The sequence below is a fragment of the Zeus faber genome, assembly GCF_960531495.2.
Source record: "Zeus faber genome assembly, chromosome: 6".
In the NCBI taxonomy this organism is placed as follows: Eukaryota; Metazoa; Chordata; class Actinopteri; order Zeiformes; family Zeidae; genus Zeus; species Zeus faber.
In genome coordinates this window covers 14,597,476-14,612,555 of record NC_137201.1, presented here as the reverse complement: position 1 = coordinate 14,612,555, position 15,080 = coordinate 14,597,476, and the positions used below count along the sequence as shown (strand labels likewise).

Here is a 15,080-nt window from a genome sequence, read left to right as displayed (position 1 = left end):
TGGTTGTTATGGTTGTGAAAACACTGTAATAATTTAGTAATTACATGGTAATAAAATATATATTATAGCTATATCCCTATACTGTAATTGATCCTGTGCATGGAATAGCACTTTGTATATTTTGTATATTTTGTATTTTTGTTATTTTTATTTTTGAAACTGTTAAGCTCTTTTTCATGCAAATTTTCCGTACAGCAATGCACCGATATGTACATGTATTTGGGAGTAATAAACAGATTCTGATTCTGATTTGTTTTTTTGTGAGATTTTGTCATCATCAAACCAGGAGACATAGCAAGATATTTTTCATGTATGTTTCAACGTGCTGCGATCGAACGTCAACAAATGACTATTTCTCTCAGTGGAGATAATGTGGTGGTTCCTTCTGCTGTATGTCTTGAATAATTCACCGCCTTCCCCGCGGCACCCAAACTGCCGGCGGGGGGGAAGGAGCAGACGAGCCTGTGTTATGTGGTCATGGCGGTGATTGTTAAAACGTCCGATCAATAGCGGAGGAAGTCCCAGCCCGAGCACCCCGCCAAGACCAGGAAGAAGCAGCAGCAGCAGCAGGAGAAGCAGGAGGAGGAGAAGAGGAGGAAGATGGAGAAGAAGAAACAAAAAGGACTTGGTATTTTGTCATGTCTGTATTTTTTTGTATCATTTTCACAAAACATGTACAGGGGAAGGAAAAGCCTTTCAATAGAACCTGAGGTATTTTGCGTCAAGCAGCCTAAGGTAGAAGGATTTTCTTTTAAAAAGTCACCTAAATTCATCAATGTCCTTAGATAGGTTGCTATTTACACAACATAATAATAATAATAATAATAATAATAATAATAATAATAATAACAACAACAACAATAATAATAATAAACATCAATACCAACCATTTAAGCAATTGGGACAGCCTGCATCATTTTTATTACATGTCATTTGACATGTATTACATGTCATTTGTTACAAATAATCATAACATCTTTCTTAAAAATATAGAAAGAAAGGAGAGGAAAGGAAGGTGGCAGAGGTGAACAAAACACAGGAGATCTATGTGAACTCTGCTTCAGCAGCAAAAAGGCTCAGGGTGAAAGGTCAAAGTTCACCGGTGAGGAAAGCTAATGGAAAGGGTCAAAAAAAAAAAAAAAAAAAGGAAAGGGAACACATACATAATAAATAAATAACTCTAACGTCTTGCGCAAGGAGAGCAAAGTTTTCATTTCTTCTACTTCGGAACACAGTCCAATCCATCTATTTTGCTGCACCGTTCATTTTTCGTTCTTTTTTTTTTTGTCTATTAATCAAAGCTTTGGGAAATAAGCGAGAGGGGAAACCGGAAGGAGCTTCTTCGGGTACAGACGCCGTGCTGACGGACCAGCTGCCGTGCACCCTGCGGCGGGTTGGTTCGCTGAACGACGCCCTGAGAACGAATAGAATATGGGTGTGCGTCCCTCGAACCAAAGCGTTGCGGATCTGAGGATCTGGGCGTTTCGGCCTTGGGAGATTCACCGGTGGTCGAAAACTAGTGCTACCTCTGCCTCTGCCAAGTGTGTGAGCCGGATCATATCACTGTCAAACCTGCGAGGCAACCTGAAACGAATTTGCATATCCTCATGACCTAAGCCCTGGATAAACGGACATAAATGTGCGGGTTTCAAACTTCCTGGTTGGTGGTTTGGTGTGCTTGTTTGTTCCTCACACGCCAACAGTCTTCAGGTGACACCAAAGCCCTAAATCGCAAAAGAATCTCTGAATGCACGATGCTGAGGAGAATCGATGGAGACCTTCTTATTTTCTAGCTTCATAACTAAAATAAAAATAACATAAAATTTGCGAACAATAAAAAGAAATCGAAGATGGAGTGCCGTGATGTCGGGGTGTGCTGTCAGAGGCGGGTGGCGCAGTAACCGGACTCAAAAGATGAGAAAGCAGAAAAAGTGCATTTCGACGTCATACTCCGACTCTCTCCAAAGAAGGAACAGCACGTATTGCTTGCTTCAGTTAGTTAAATGTGTGTATTTGTATTGACTGTGTGTTCATAAATACCATACAGCAAAATAATATTATTATTAATAATAATAACAACAATAAATCAACAAAAGAAGAAAAAAAAAAGTCCCAAACATTATATTATTTCTCATTACCAGAATGAAACAGATACAATAAATTAAAAATATAAGTGAACTAAGAGTCCATTTAGGAGTCCATTAAAATCGCTATATATTCATTTTGTATATATAGTATTTGTCAGTCTGTACTCAGCCGTTCTGGTGCATGCTCAGTTGTGACTGGGAGCCGTGGTGTGGGGGGGGTGGGTGGAGGGTGGGGGCGGTAGCTGGCTGTGCCGTGGGGGTGTGGGCTGTGGTCGGGCATACGAAGGGGGCGTGGAGCCATACATGCACGTCCTGACCTCCACCGCGCCAAAGGGCCATCAGACCAAAACCACACTCTTAACACTGGAAACAAAGGAGCCAATGTTTGCAGTTAAAAAAAAAAAAAACAACAAAAAGAAAAACAACACACTGTGCTTTAAGGGGATTGGAGGGGTGTGTGAACACTGCCTACGGGGAGAAAGTCTTGACCCACAGTCACCGGAGATTCACTCGATCAACATGCCGAAAAAACCCAGAGGATCCTTCATTGTCTTGTTTGTGTGGTACCGCTTGGATAAAGTTAGACCTTGGTGAAGGAGAAGAGAGAGTGTGAGGTCTCTCTTTCTGTTTTGTGCTGTGGTGACGTGAACAGGGCACAGGGCTGCAAAGAAGTCTGTGGTGGTTGTTGTTGTTGTTGTTGTTGTTGTTGTTGTTGTCAATGGCGTTACAAGTCACAGAGCCACACAAGGAGGAAGGGGGAGCAGGCATGGCCATGCTGGGGGCTTAGGCTGGCTGACTCCGAGGTGAAGCTTTGGGGGAGAAACACAGGGCTTGGTTCATATCACAAGCTATTTATCCCATTGATGCACAATACATTTGACCATAAACAAATAACATTTGTGTCAGAGCTCTGTCGAAATCGGGTCACACTGCGAGTCACAGGACACAACATAACACTTGTCCTCCGCGACGAGAGATTGAAGAGTCTGAAGTTTAGCTTTACTGTCCATGGCCGACCTCACTTTTCCCCTTCGCAGACTTCACTTCAGCTCAGGGCTTTGTTTGGTAGTTCTGTGTGGATAGAGTCCACTCGGCTCAACATCTGTCTGTGCGTCGGTGTGCTACACGCCACCCAGTCCAATAGCAACGCTTGCTTGCTGGATAACAGATTCACATCATCTATCTCTGTGTAACTGTCTATCTATTAGTCCTTTCTGTGGGAATCCTATACATAGTCTATGTGCAGGGCGCAGTTAACCCCTCCCGTCCTCTTGACCTAATTTTTCCTCTTCTTGTCCTTCTTAAGCAATGTCCATTTTTGCCCCCAAGGGAAAGCTCTCGCTGGGACGAATGTCTGTCAGGATACTTCAATGATCTCCATGCTCCCGGAGAAGCTGGACTGTTTGCCGATTTTTCCGAGCTCTTCCCGGGACCGTGTGTCGGAGATGCCCTCCTCGAACTCCATTTGGCAACTGCGCCGCTTGAACTGCTTCTCTGACACGGACCCGCTGCAGTTTGCCGACATGCTGTTTGATGTGGTGCCCGACGACAAGGGTTCCCGGTGGTCCCTCAGATTCAATGCTGAGGGCTTCTCCCGCGGTGATTTGTCTTGTAGTCGCACGCCCTCACTGCATCCAAAGGCCACGTACGCTGAGCTGCTGCCAAACCGCACCGATGGTGACTCTTTTCTGCCTCTGTCTTCCTTACCTCCACCTACTTCCATCTCTCCCTGACCACCCTCCTCTGCCCCGAAATGCCATGGGGCGTCCGTGGTGGGGGTGACAGGGGTGACCGGTGTGGTGGCCTGGACAGTGTCTCTGTGTTTGGTCCACATGGCCCCCGATCCCGCCGTTGGCTGGGAGGGGAGGGACAGGAGAAGGGAGCCCTTCAGGTTCTCATCTAAGCTTGGGCTCCTGTGGCCCAGTGATAGGCTGAGGGACTGGGGGGGTTGGTGGGGGTGAGAATGGACAGGGGAACTGTTGGCGCTGCAGCCAGCACCTGAGCTGCTGTGCTTGGCTTTCCTCCTGTGCCTGGTTGAGGAAGAGCCACCAGAACGAACAACGGCTTCGCTTCCTCCAAGCCCCAGACCGCCAATGCTACCCCCGCTGCCCGGTGAGGGGAACGGGGACTCCAAGGAGCCGGGGCTGTCTAGGACGGGTGAGAACTGAGGGCAAACACCGTTGGAGGTGCCTGTTCCAGGGCTGTCCAGCTTGCACAGCTTTGGGACGTCTTCAGAATGTGTGGACACCAGGCGTTGGCATTGAGGGGTGCTGGGGGAGTAGACGGACTTGATGTCCAGGGAGAAGGAGCGCTTTAGCCGGTTTGTGTCCATGATCCTCTCCGCAGAGAGGTGGAGGCCGTTGAAGCCCTGCTGGAGCGAGGTGGGTGACGGCAACTTGGGTTCGGAAGGGACCTGCTGCTCCACAGCCTCTGACCCAGTGTTGACCCCGTTGACCTCTTGGCTGTGGTGTTGACCCCTCCCCTCTGAACTCTTCTCATCCGGGCTGGAGGTCAGAGCCTGGAGTAACCGTAGGCCCTTCTCGAACTCCAGTAGCTGCCCCAGGAAGTTGAAGTTGGGAGATATCGAAGGCCTCCTGTCCTTCACAAACCTGTGGGAAGGAAACAAAAGTGACAATAAATTACTCCTCAGCAGAAGGTTCAAAACTTGAGAAGAGGTGGAAACTTGTGTTGAAACTAGAACACGCTTTGCACTTTGTCAAAATCTGAATTACCCCAGATGAACTAGGTTAAGGTGTCAATTGTTTAGCTGCTCCATGTGATCGTGGGACAGAGCTTCTGGAAAAAGGCAAAGCGTAGGCTATTGTATCTCCTTTCTAGTAGCCGTTTAACAATTTCATTTCTCACGACTGGGGGGGTTCGAGAGAATCGTCTAGCATTTCCCTCAACAGTTTCTTGCCTTTTTTCTGGGACTGACACCTAAGCTCAGCTGGTGGCAGATAGGGTAAAAAGCTCACCTGTAGGCGTCATCTGATGACAAGCCCATTGTCTTCATGATGTATGCTATGGCGATGGTTGCAGAGCGCGAGATTCCAGCGAGGCAGTGCACAATGACTCTGCAGTTTGACACCTTAGCTTTGTCTGTGGGAGGGGGGGAAACAAACAGGTATGAACACACAGAAACGCACAAAAGCATGCACAGTTGTACACAACACCACCACGCCAGCGCAATCAGCACGGGGCTGGGAGAGTCTCCAGGGACAATCAACGGCCATTGAAATCAAGCCACTCTTTCCTGGGAGGGTGTAGGGAGTCAGGTAAACGGATGTGTTGTACCTGCCGCTATTGTTATCTGTCCTGCGCGTCAACATTCACCAACTGTGAGCATGCGTGGACAATAGAGTACTGAATTTCACAGAGCAGCCTTGATCTTGGGATGAATAGTATTTCGAAAACGTTTTGTTTCGTCAAAGTAGATTTCCGATCGGCCGGTCATTGCTCGTATTGTCAATTCATAAATTCAATCTGAATACACTATATATACACAGCACATACAGTATATCAATACATACGATTTGCTCACTTACCAATGAACTCATTGGTTTTGTCCAGCCAGGGGAGCAGTTTCTCACAGTAGTTGTCATTGACAGGGATACGCATGAAGTGACTCTCACTGATAAAGTCCGGCTTGGGGCAGGTGTTGCTGGCATTCAGCACGTAGGTAATGCCATTCTGAGCCATCAGATCCTACCGAGAGGGCAGATAAACAAAGGGTTTAAAGGCCATGTTTGGTTGCCTGGTAGCCATGATGAACCAACGTCATTTTGACGCCGGTTTTAAATCAAGACACAACACAACACAACACAACAGAAGCAATTAGTATGTTAAATGACGAGTACACAGCCTCACCTTGTTGAGTACATCTTTCTGGGAACCCAGGTAGAGGTGTGGTAGGATACGGGTGGGGCCTACATTAGCCACGGGTAAGCAGGGCTGGGACAAGCTGATGGGTAGAGCTGTGGCTGGCTTCCCCTCACACAAGCCAGGGAAGCAGGAGGAGAAGGCAGCAAAACCCCCTACAAGGCAAAACGAGAGAGAGAGAGAGAGAGAGAGAGAGAGAGAGAGAGAGAGGGGAAAAAAATGTTAGTGACATCCCCTGGTTTTTCCACGAGTTGACTGCATAACGCAGTTGCATGCACTGCTGCAGAGATTGCAAAGTCACTCCCAAGTTCAAAACCCATTAAGGGCTCTGAGACACTGCACGGCCATTACCGATGCAGCCAGACGCCCCAGACAGTCTCGGAGGTAAGTCTAGATGGCGACGATGTGGGTTCATAGCCGAGTCTAACAAACAGAGGCAGAATAAGTCTCTGTGCTTCTGTGTGAGACTGGGGTTAGCTGCTGGGCGGTGAGGAATGTGTATGTCTGGCCCTTTAAGAGGCAGGCGGCTCCACTTTTGGCACATGTGTGTGTGTGTGTGTGTGTGTGTGTGTGTGTGTGTGTGTGTGTGTGTAACTGTGTTTCCTGCATGAGCTCATGTCCTGTAGCAGAGCATTGCGTCAGGCTGGGGGAATGAGAGAGGCCACAGGTGCAGAGCCAGGACAGAGGCCCAGTAACATCCCCCTGACAACCACACACACACACACACACACACACACACACACACACACACACACACACACACACACACACACACACACACACACACACACACACACACACACACACACAAATGCACATCCCAATGCACCCATGAATTTGACCTGCAGAAACACAAACCATCTCAAGACATAACCATATAATTTTACAGTAAACATATACGCACTGCTCACTTGCATTTTGTACATTTCTGATTGTACCTCAATCATCCACACAGGTACATGCATACACACACACTCACGCACACACACACACACACACACACACAGGCCACTACTCTGCATTATGGCAGTTGTAAAACCACGGGGTGGAGACAGAAGGAGAAGGTGTGTGTGTGTCTGTAGGGGGGGTAGGGGGGGTTGGTAAAGACCTCTCTGAGTACATGGAGTAAGGAGGGCAAATGCTTCAAGGAAACCCTGAGCCCCAGCAAAGGGATTAGAACCTAATCTGGGTCCATCTTTGCCTGACCTAATCTGGGACACACACCCACACCCACACCCACACACACACACATTCAGTGAGAGTGACTGAGTGAGACATGACATCACTGTTTTAATCTAGCACACACAGCACTGTGCAGGCAGGACATTGCCCTCCATTGTAACACACACACACACACACACACACACACACACACACACACACACACACACACGCACACACACGCACACACGCACACACACGCACACATGCACACATGCACACACACACACACACACACATGCACACACGCACACGTACCAACCACGGAACCAGCGAACACAGAGGAAGCAGTGTCAAATGCACCTCCTCTGGATTCTACTGGTAGGGAGATCTAAAGTGAAGAACAAAATATATAAAAAAAGATAATCACGCCAAAAGGCATCGTGATATTTTGTGAAAGGAGAGCTTCAGACTTAACAGTGAGGAGGGCACGTAAATAGAGTGGGGAGTATTTATCGCCCTGACCTGGTGCTATTCTGGGTGTACTGCGCCTTTAAGAGCACAGTGAAGAAGGCCTGTCTGTTTCCTGCTATTAATGGCAACCGGCGAGAAATGACATCACCCCTCAATATGAGACCAACAGAGAGAGGTAGAGAGAGCGAGAGAGAGAGAGAGAGAGAGAGAGAGAGAGAGAGAGAGAGAGAGAGAGAGAAAGAGAGAAAGAGAGAGGGTGTTGAGATCGACAAAGTAAGAATAAATAGGGACAAAAAGTTAAAAACCTAAAATGCACGAGGGAACCGCCTGGTGTCTCACTGATGCAATTACACTCCCAGAGACGATTTTGCCACTTAAAAGTTCCGCCCTTCATATCGAAGCTGTGATCTTTCTGAATTTCCTGTGAAGTGAAAGGGGCGGCAGTAATGGAGGGGGAAAGGATCTCTGCCAGGTAGTTCTTTAAAGAAGATCCTTCCTGGTCGCTGGGTTCTCAAGCTATTGTACAAGTACACAAGGAGAAAAAAAATGTCGTTACACATTGACATATCTATAGTAATCTGTGTGTGTGTGTGTGTGTTTGGGGGGGGGGGGGGGGGCAGGAAGTGGTATGTTCCTGAAGACCGCTTAAATCAACAGGAAAAGCTTCACGTAAGATAGAAACTATTTCCCTCTCCATGAAAGGACATTGTTAGAGAGTTGTTGGAAGGACACAAGACAGGACGTTCTGCAGCGGAGAGACACTGTGTGAGGGAAAGTGTGTGTGTGTGTGTGTGTGTGTGTGTAGGGGGATCAACATGCGAACAATAAAGGCCAAAGTAAAAACAAAATGAGCCTTTCATCTTGTTTACTCTACTCTCTCCTGTTTTGCTCCAGTCATCATTATGTAAATACAGTCGTAATGGCTGCGGCTGACCTCATCCCAGGCACAAACACAGGGCCAGCCAGCCAGTCTATGCCGCACAGTAAAACAAGGGTGAGTGGTGTGTGCAGCGGCTGGAGCCGGAGATAAGAGATCAGGATAGGTCCGCCTCATTCAATGGTTGGCTGTTGCATTACCTCAACGTCAATGACGTCCCCCGCCTTTTCGGTCCAAAGTCGTCCAGTGGCGTTTATGGACCCTAATCACAGAGCAGATAGCGGGTCACCGGGCCGCGCTTTGTATTTAAGGTGGCTAAGGGCGACAAAAAGAGGGAGATAACGGCTGCCTCGCCACCTGGCAGCGCAGCGATCACACACGAGGGCCCAGAGACGTGCCCTCACATTCTCCAAAAGCACCCGATGACACATCCTACCATTTCTATCCGACACACACACACAGACGTGCGAGCGAGTACACTCATTGTGAAATCACTGAAAATACCCTGTGACACATACCGGCCTGGCTGTCCGGTTGGGTGACATCAGAAAGTGAACTATGAGAGCTGAGTTCATCTTCCAGCCCAGTACCATGACGGCCAGCGCCGACTGACATGTCCCCCCCCCCCCCCCGCCCCCAGACCCCAACCGCCGACCCCCAACCCCCACCGCCGACCCCCAACCCCCGGGCCAAAAAAACCCAGGGTCACGTCCATATTTGCCAAGAACACAAGGGGTGACTTCATCAGAGCCTCCGGCTAATTGCCGGTTCAGACAGCGATTTGGTTACGGAATTAAAACAAACGCGTCCTGTGTTGTGATAGAGACAAAGGCCTCTGCCAGCGCAGAAGTCACACGCCTCAAAGAAGGTGTTTCACTGCACTGCAATCTAATAATATCATCAAGACTTTTTGAACTAGTTCTCAGTCCTTCATGTACCATGTGTCAAAGGGGGACGAGGGAGAGAGAGCACAACACAAAAGCCTACAAGTATGCGCACTAAAAACCGGGAAAGAGGGCACTGTGTCGCCGTCGGCAACACCAGCCCGCACTGATTTATCTTTTTTCCATTTTCCTCCCTCCACTTCACGGCTTATGCAACCATTTTCTTTCTTTTTTTTTTTTTTTTCACCCTCAAGTCATTGTCTGTTGGAGGCCTAACACTCAGCGCTCCCTCTTTCTGAACGGGTGCGCCGCTCATCGTTCATTCGTTACAAGTGGACCAACTTAATGCCTTTAGAAACGAGGCAATTAGCTTACGCTGGGTGAAATTCATCATCGCTGGCTGCACTGGAAGTGAACTGGAAGGGGAATGGGCTGGAATCCCAGTGGACGGTTCCAGACACAGAGAGCTGTGACGGTTAGCGGGAGCTCTGCTGTTACATCACTGCTCTGGTACTATTGACTGTTCTGCTCAATCCCAGCTCCAGCCCCCCACCCCTTCTCTGTGTGTGTGTGTGTGTGTGTGTGTGTGTGTGTGTGTGTGTCTGCGTGTGTGCGTGCATGTGTGTGTGTGTGAGAGAGAGAGAGAGAGAGAGAGAGAGCTCATAGTGTGTGTGGGGTTGGGTTGCCCTCTTTAACTCGTCCCTTAATGGAGTGGACGGCCCACTGTGAATGCACATGCACACTCACACACACACATGCGTACATACATGCACGCACGCGCACACGCACACGCACACACACACAGCCCCCGGGGGCATTGATCGGCCTGAATGGCAGTTCTACAGCCCTCCCCCCCTCTGATCAGCCACCCCCTACCTCCCCCTCTCTCCTCCAGCTTCCCTCTCTTCCTCTGCAGTTCATATGGGGGAGACATGACGCCATCCCTTGTGCCCCCTCCGGCTGTCCCCTTTGCTCGGAGGGGACATTAGCATCTCAATGTGGCCCCACCCCCCTCCCCACTGCCCCCCAAAACATGACATCATCGCACACATGTCCCACACAGCTCGCCACAAAGGCAGAGCAGCAGTGACGGGGAGGGGCGGGGGTGTGTTGATAGCAACGTCTGTCAGATGGATGCAGATTGATAGGCAATAGATGAGCCACAGCAATGAGGTCATGGCTTTTTGCACATGGCGCCAACTTGATGATGGCCTGGAATGACTGTACCATTACATACGCTGCTGCTGGCTAACTAGTAAAGTGCTGCACCTCCAACCTAGTTATCAGATAGCACTGATGAGGACGTCTTATAAATCACATTGATGAGATAATTAGACACAAGAATACAATCATACATTGCAAATTAAGACATCTATGTTCCTCATCACGGTAATATGTGTTCCATCTCTATAGGTGTTTAAGCTGCTGCAGCAGGGACCGTCTGAAAGCCACTCCAGAATAACCATCAGCATCGGGGCATGACTCTACTTCGCCGGCTGGTGCCAAACGTGACATTTGTGTTCTTCCTTTGTCTTTCCCAGAACTGCACGACTTGACACCTCCAGCCGCAAAGCCTGGCTGTCAAGATAAACCGTACTGAAACTGCGCACACACACCTGCACACACACACACACACACACACACACACACACACACACACACACACACACACACACACACACACACACACACACACACACACACACACACACACACACACACTGCGGTGAATGGCAGCAGGTGTTAAAAGCGGCTGGCATAACTGCCTCAAACCGGCTCTCAGAGTCTGCAACGAGACATAGAAATAATAACACATGTATAGATGCTAATTTGAACCCAATTGCAAAAATGTGCATTGCATTGTGATTTCACCACGCAAAAAAATGCCCATATGCTGTGTGTGTGTGTGTGTGTGTGTGCGTGTGGGGGGGGGGGGGGGTATAATAAACGGCGGGATTGTTTCCCAGGTTTGGCTGTGCGTTGCCTCATCTCTCTCAGTGTGAAAGGTGTTGTGCTAAGCACCTGCAGTGCACACTGCTCAGAGCACACATATTGATATCACAGTCTCCACAAGACACCGCTCTGCAGAGGAAAAGGGGGCGAGAGAGAGAGAGAGAGAGAGAGAGCGAGAGAGAGAGAAAGAGAGAGCGCGAGAGAGAGAGAGCGGAGGAGTAATGGAAAGGCAAAGCAGGAGGAGGAGAAAAGGAAGAAGATGGAAAGAAAGAGTCTTTGTGATTGTTTAACATCTCAATGAAACCGCGTGCTGGTGGAGCGTGAGCGCTATGTCATCCCCGAGGGTCAGGCCTCTCTTTATCCCTTCTCTCTCTCTCTCTCTCTCTCTTTCCTCACTCCGCCGTCTTTCTTTCCTTCCCCCTTTTCTCCTCGTCGCTTTTCTTTGTCGCGATGTCACCCTCCTAATCCCCGCATTGCCGTTTCTTTTTTTTTTTTTTTTTTCTCCGCCAAACCCGTTAAGTCCACAAAACAACAAAAAAACAAAAAAAAACAAAAGAAGGATGGGAGAGCAGCTAGTTAATCGGCGTCGTACGTGCGTCCCACGGTCCATCCTTCTAGCTTCCTCAACATCTGTCTTTCATCTCCGCTACACCTCTTGTACTTCAATACCTGCAAAACACACATGTACCTTTGTGCGCATGTACGATGCATTGAGTTCTGCCAGGGTGCTTTCCCCTCCCGCTACAGTCTGCACATCCTTTTAACCCGGGTGCTGCTCAAACAGCATTCCGTGCATTGATATCCTCTTTTCTTCCCCAACCCTTCAGCAACCCCCTCCAAACCCCCGTTTCTATGCCAGATAACAGGAGAACCGTCTAGCCGCCGTTCATAAAGGACTAAGTCTTCAAAGCGGAAATCAAGGGGGATGTCATGCTGGGTAGAGCCCTCCACCACAACACACACACACACACACACACACACACACACACACACACACACACACACACACACACACACACACACACACACACACACACACACACACACACACACACACACACACAACGGCACGTCTTTGTTCCCAGGTAAAGGATAGGTACACACCTCTCAGCTCTCTGCCCTGCTTCATGCGGCGGACCCTGATCTTCAGCCTCATGTCTGTTTCCTGCAGCTCCGGCCAAAAGCAGTCCTCCGGTGGGGCGATCACCACATCCAGAGGCATCCCCCAGAACACACGCTCAGACACACACACACACACACTCACACGGAAAAACGGTCTCTCTAACACACGCTCATACGAACACACGCGCGGTTTCTTCGGCCGTTTCTTCGGATCCGCCGTCCGAAAGAAACGTAAGAATTGCTCTTTTCCGTCGATGTCAGTCTGAGGTTTGGCCAAGCTCAAGAGTTCAAAAGTCCCAAGTTGATTAAAAGCTTCGCTGGTGATGCCTGAGTCCCGGAAATCACCGAAAAGCGTTAAACAATAAAATAAAAAAATAACGCTACTCCCAAATATTTGTTTACAAGCTCCTCAAAATGTCCATTTGTGCATATGAGCTATGACCTAAAAAGTCCAACGGGAATATATAACTACGAAGTAAATAAATCCTCAAAATGCTGTGGTGGTAGTTTTCAGGATTCAGTGGTTGTATCGATAATGTCTCCCTCAGGTATGGAGGGAAGACAACAAAAGGCAGATGGCATAGAAGGTCTGCGTCTGTAGGGCAGCTGTGTTCTGTCAGCAGCTGGCCCACAGTGTGACGGCGTCTCTGAGCCTCTCTGTCCGTGTGTGAGTCCACAGCCAGAAGAGCAGCCCACTATTGTTGTGCTGCTCCACTCTCCTCTACTCCCATTCGCTCACTCGTCGGCTTACACTCCTCCCCCTGCCTCTCTCTCTCTCTCTCTCTCTCTCTCTCTCTCTCTCTCTCTCTCTCTCTCTCTCTCTCTCTCTCTCTCTCTCTCTCTCTCTCTCTCTCTCTCTCTCTCTCTCTCTCTCTCTCTCTCTCTCTCTCTCTCTCTCTCTCTCTCTCTCTCTCTCTCTCTCTCTCTCTCTCTCTCTCTCTCTCTCTCTCTCTCTCTCTCTCTCTTGTGTAAAAAGGATGACGGAGCTGCACTCTCGCTCTCTCTTCGCGCCGGGGGTGAATGAGCTCACTTGCCGTGAGCTCAGACTCGGCTCTGCCTGCCCTGCCTCCCCTCCTTCCCCTCCTCCGCCTCCTCCCTCCCTCGCTCGCTTGGTCTCTCCCTCCCCTCTCTTGTGGAGCCAGCGCTCCGTCATAGCTAATGTCTCAGGCATGTAACCACATTCCTTACTCACCCAGCAAATATGTGGCCACCTCAGGGGCCTCGCTGGCGAGCGGAGAGGCACAGAAAATCTGGCTGTTCTGCAGAGGACCTACTTTCACCGCCGTGCTATGAACGGTGTGGTAGAAATTTAATAATAGTGTGTCTCTTACTGGTCTCTTAATAAAGGCAACACTTGGTTTTGGTTGCATCTCTTCTGGACATCTCTAATGTATGACATTCTTTCAGGGGGACATGAAAAAATGTCACCGGACAGGAAAAGAGAAAAGGAATGGAGCCAAAGGAACATTGCAATAACGCTGCAACTAATGATTATATTTTATAATAGGTTGACCCTTTTTGATGATTGTGGCAATTCCGCCTGCCACACGCCACCCGAGATGGCGAATTTCAGGGCCCTCCAACACTGAGACACAGGCGGGAGATGTTGGAAACACCCCAGTTTATTGTAGAAAGCGAAAGATGTCACAAGCTGAGAGCGGACAGACACATGTCATGACAGAGGCTCTCCCCGTGTGTGTGTGTGGGGATGGGTGATTTGCTAATTGATTGCTCTGACGAGCAACAGATGAACGGCCGCCACTGATCCCGGGCCCAATTACCTAGACCTAAGACAGGTGTGGTTACTTAAACCACTCCACCCCCACACCACAATTATACACCGATTATCCACAACATTAAAACCACCATTAATAACCACTAATATTTTGTGGGTCCCTCTTGTGCCACCAAAACAGCTCCGACCCATCAAAACATGGACTCCACAAGACCTCTGAAGGTGTCCTGTGGTATCTGCCACCAAGGCATTAGCAGCAGATCCAGTCCTGGAAGTTGTGAGGTGGCGCCCAGATGGATTGGGCTTGTTGTTACAGCACATCCCACAGATGCTCGATCGGATTGGACTCCGGCCATGCACATGATGAAGTTAAGGTGATTCATCAGACCAGGCCACCTTCTTCCATTGCTCCATGGTCCAGTTATGACTCTCACATGCCCATTGTAGCCACTGTTGGCGGTGGACAGGGGTCAGCCTGGACACTCTGACCGGTCTTTGGCAACACAGGCCCATACACAGCAAGCTGCAATGCACTGTGTGTTCTGACTCCTTTCTATCATAGCAGCATTAACCTTTTCAGCGATTTGTGCTACAGTAGCTCTTCTGTGGGATTGGACCAGATAAGATAGAATTTGCTCTCCACGCGCATCAATGAGCCCATGGGTGCCCATGACCCTGTCGCCGTTTCCAACACATCAACTTCAAGAACGCCATTGCAACGAGATGAGCAATGTTATTCAGTTCACCTGTCAGTGGTTTTGGTTGTGGCTGATCAGTGTATAAGTAACCTACTTTTGATTAGTTGAATAATCTATTCTAAATTATATGAATGATAAACTATTTTAAAATATTATTCTAAATATTATAATCTATTAATAATATATTGTAATCGATTTTAAATGACTGAA

At 48.7% G+C, this 15,080-nt stretch overlaps 1 protein-coding gene across 2 annotated transcripts in view; it reads right to left on the bottom strand.

The window, feature by feature from the left end:
- Positions 1 to 635: 635 nt before the first annotated feature.
- dusp8a (dual specificity phosphatase 8a) overlaps positions 636 to 15,080 on the bottom strand; it is a gene marked incomplete at its 5' end in the record, with an annotated part of 44,643 nt that continues 30,198 nt past the window's right edge. Inside the window, 5 exons of one of the 2 annotated variants that reach the window (XM_080002068.1) lie at positions 636 to 4,696; positions 5,063 to 5,186; positions 5,633 to 5,792; positions 5,955 to 6,121; positions 12,420 to 13,109. In XM_080002068.1, the coding sequence (XP_079858194.1) occupies positions 3,445 to 4,696; positions 5,063 to 5,186; positions 5,633 to 5,792; positions 5,955 to 6,121; positions 12,420 to 12,537 (1,821 nt within the window). In that variant the 3' untranslated portion in view covers positions 636 to 3,444. Of the gene's footprint in view, positions 4,697 to 5,062; positions 5,187 to 5,632; positions 5,793 to 5,954; positions 6,122 to 12,419; positions 13,110 to 15,080 lie in introns of those variants that run through there. The other variant, XM_080002067.1, reaches the window with a different exon arrangement.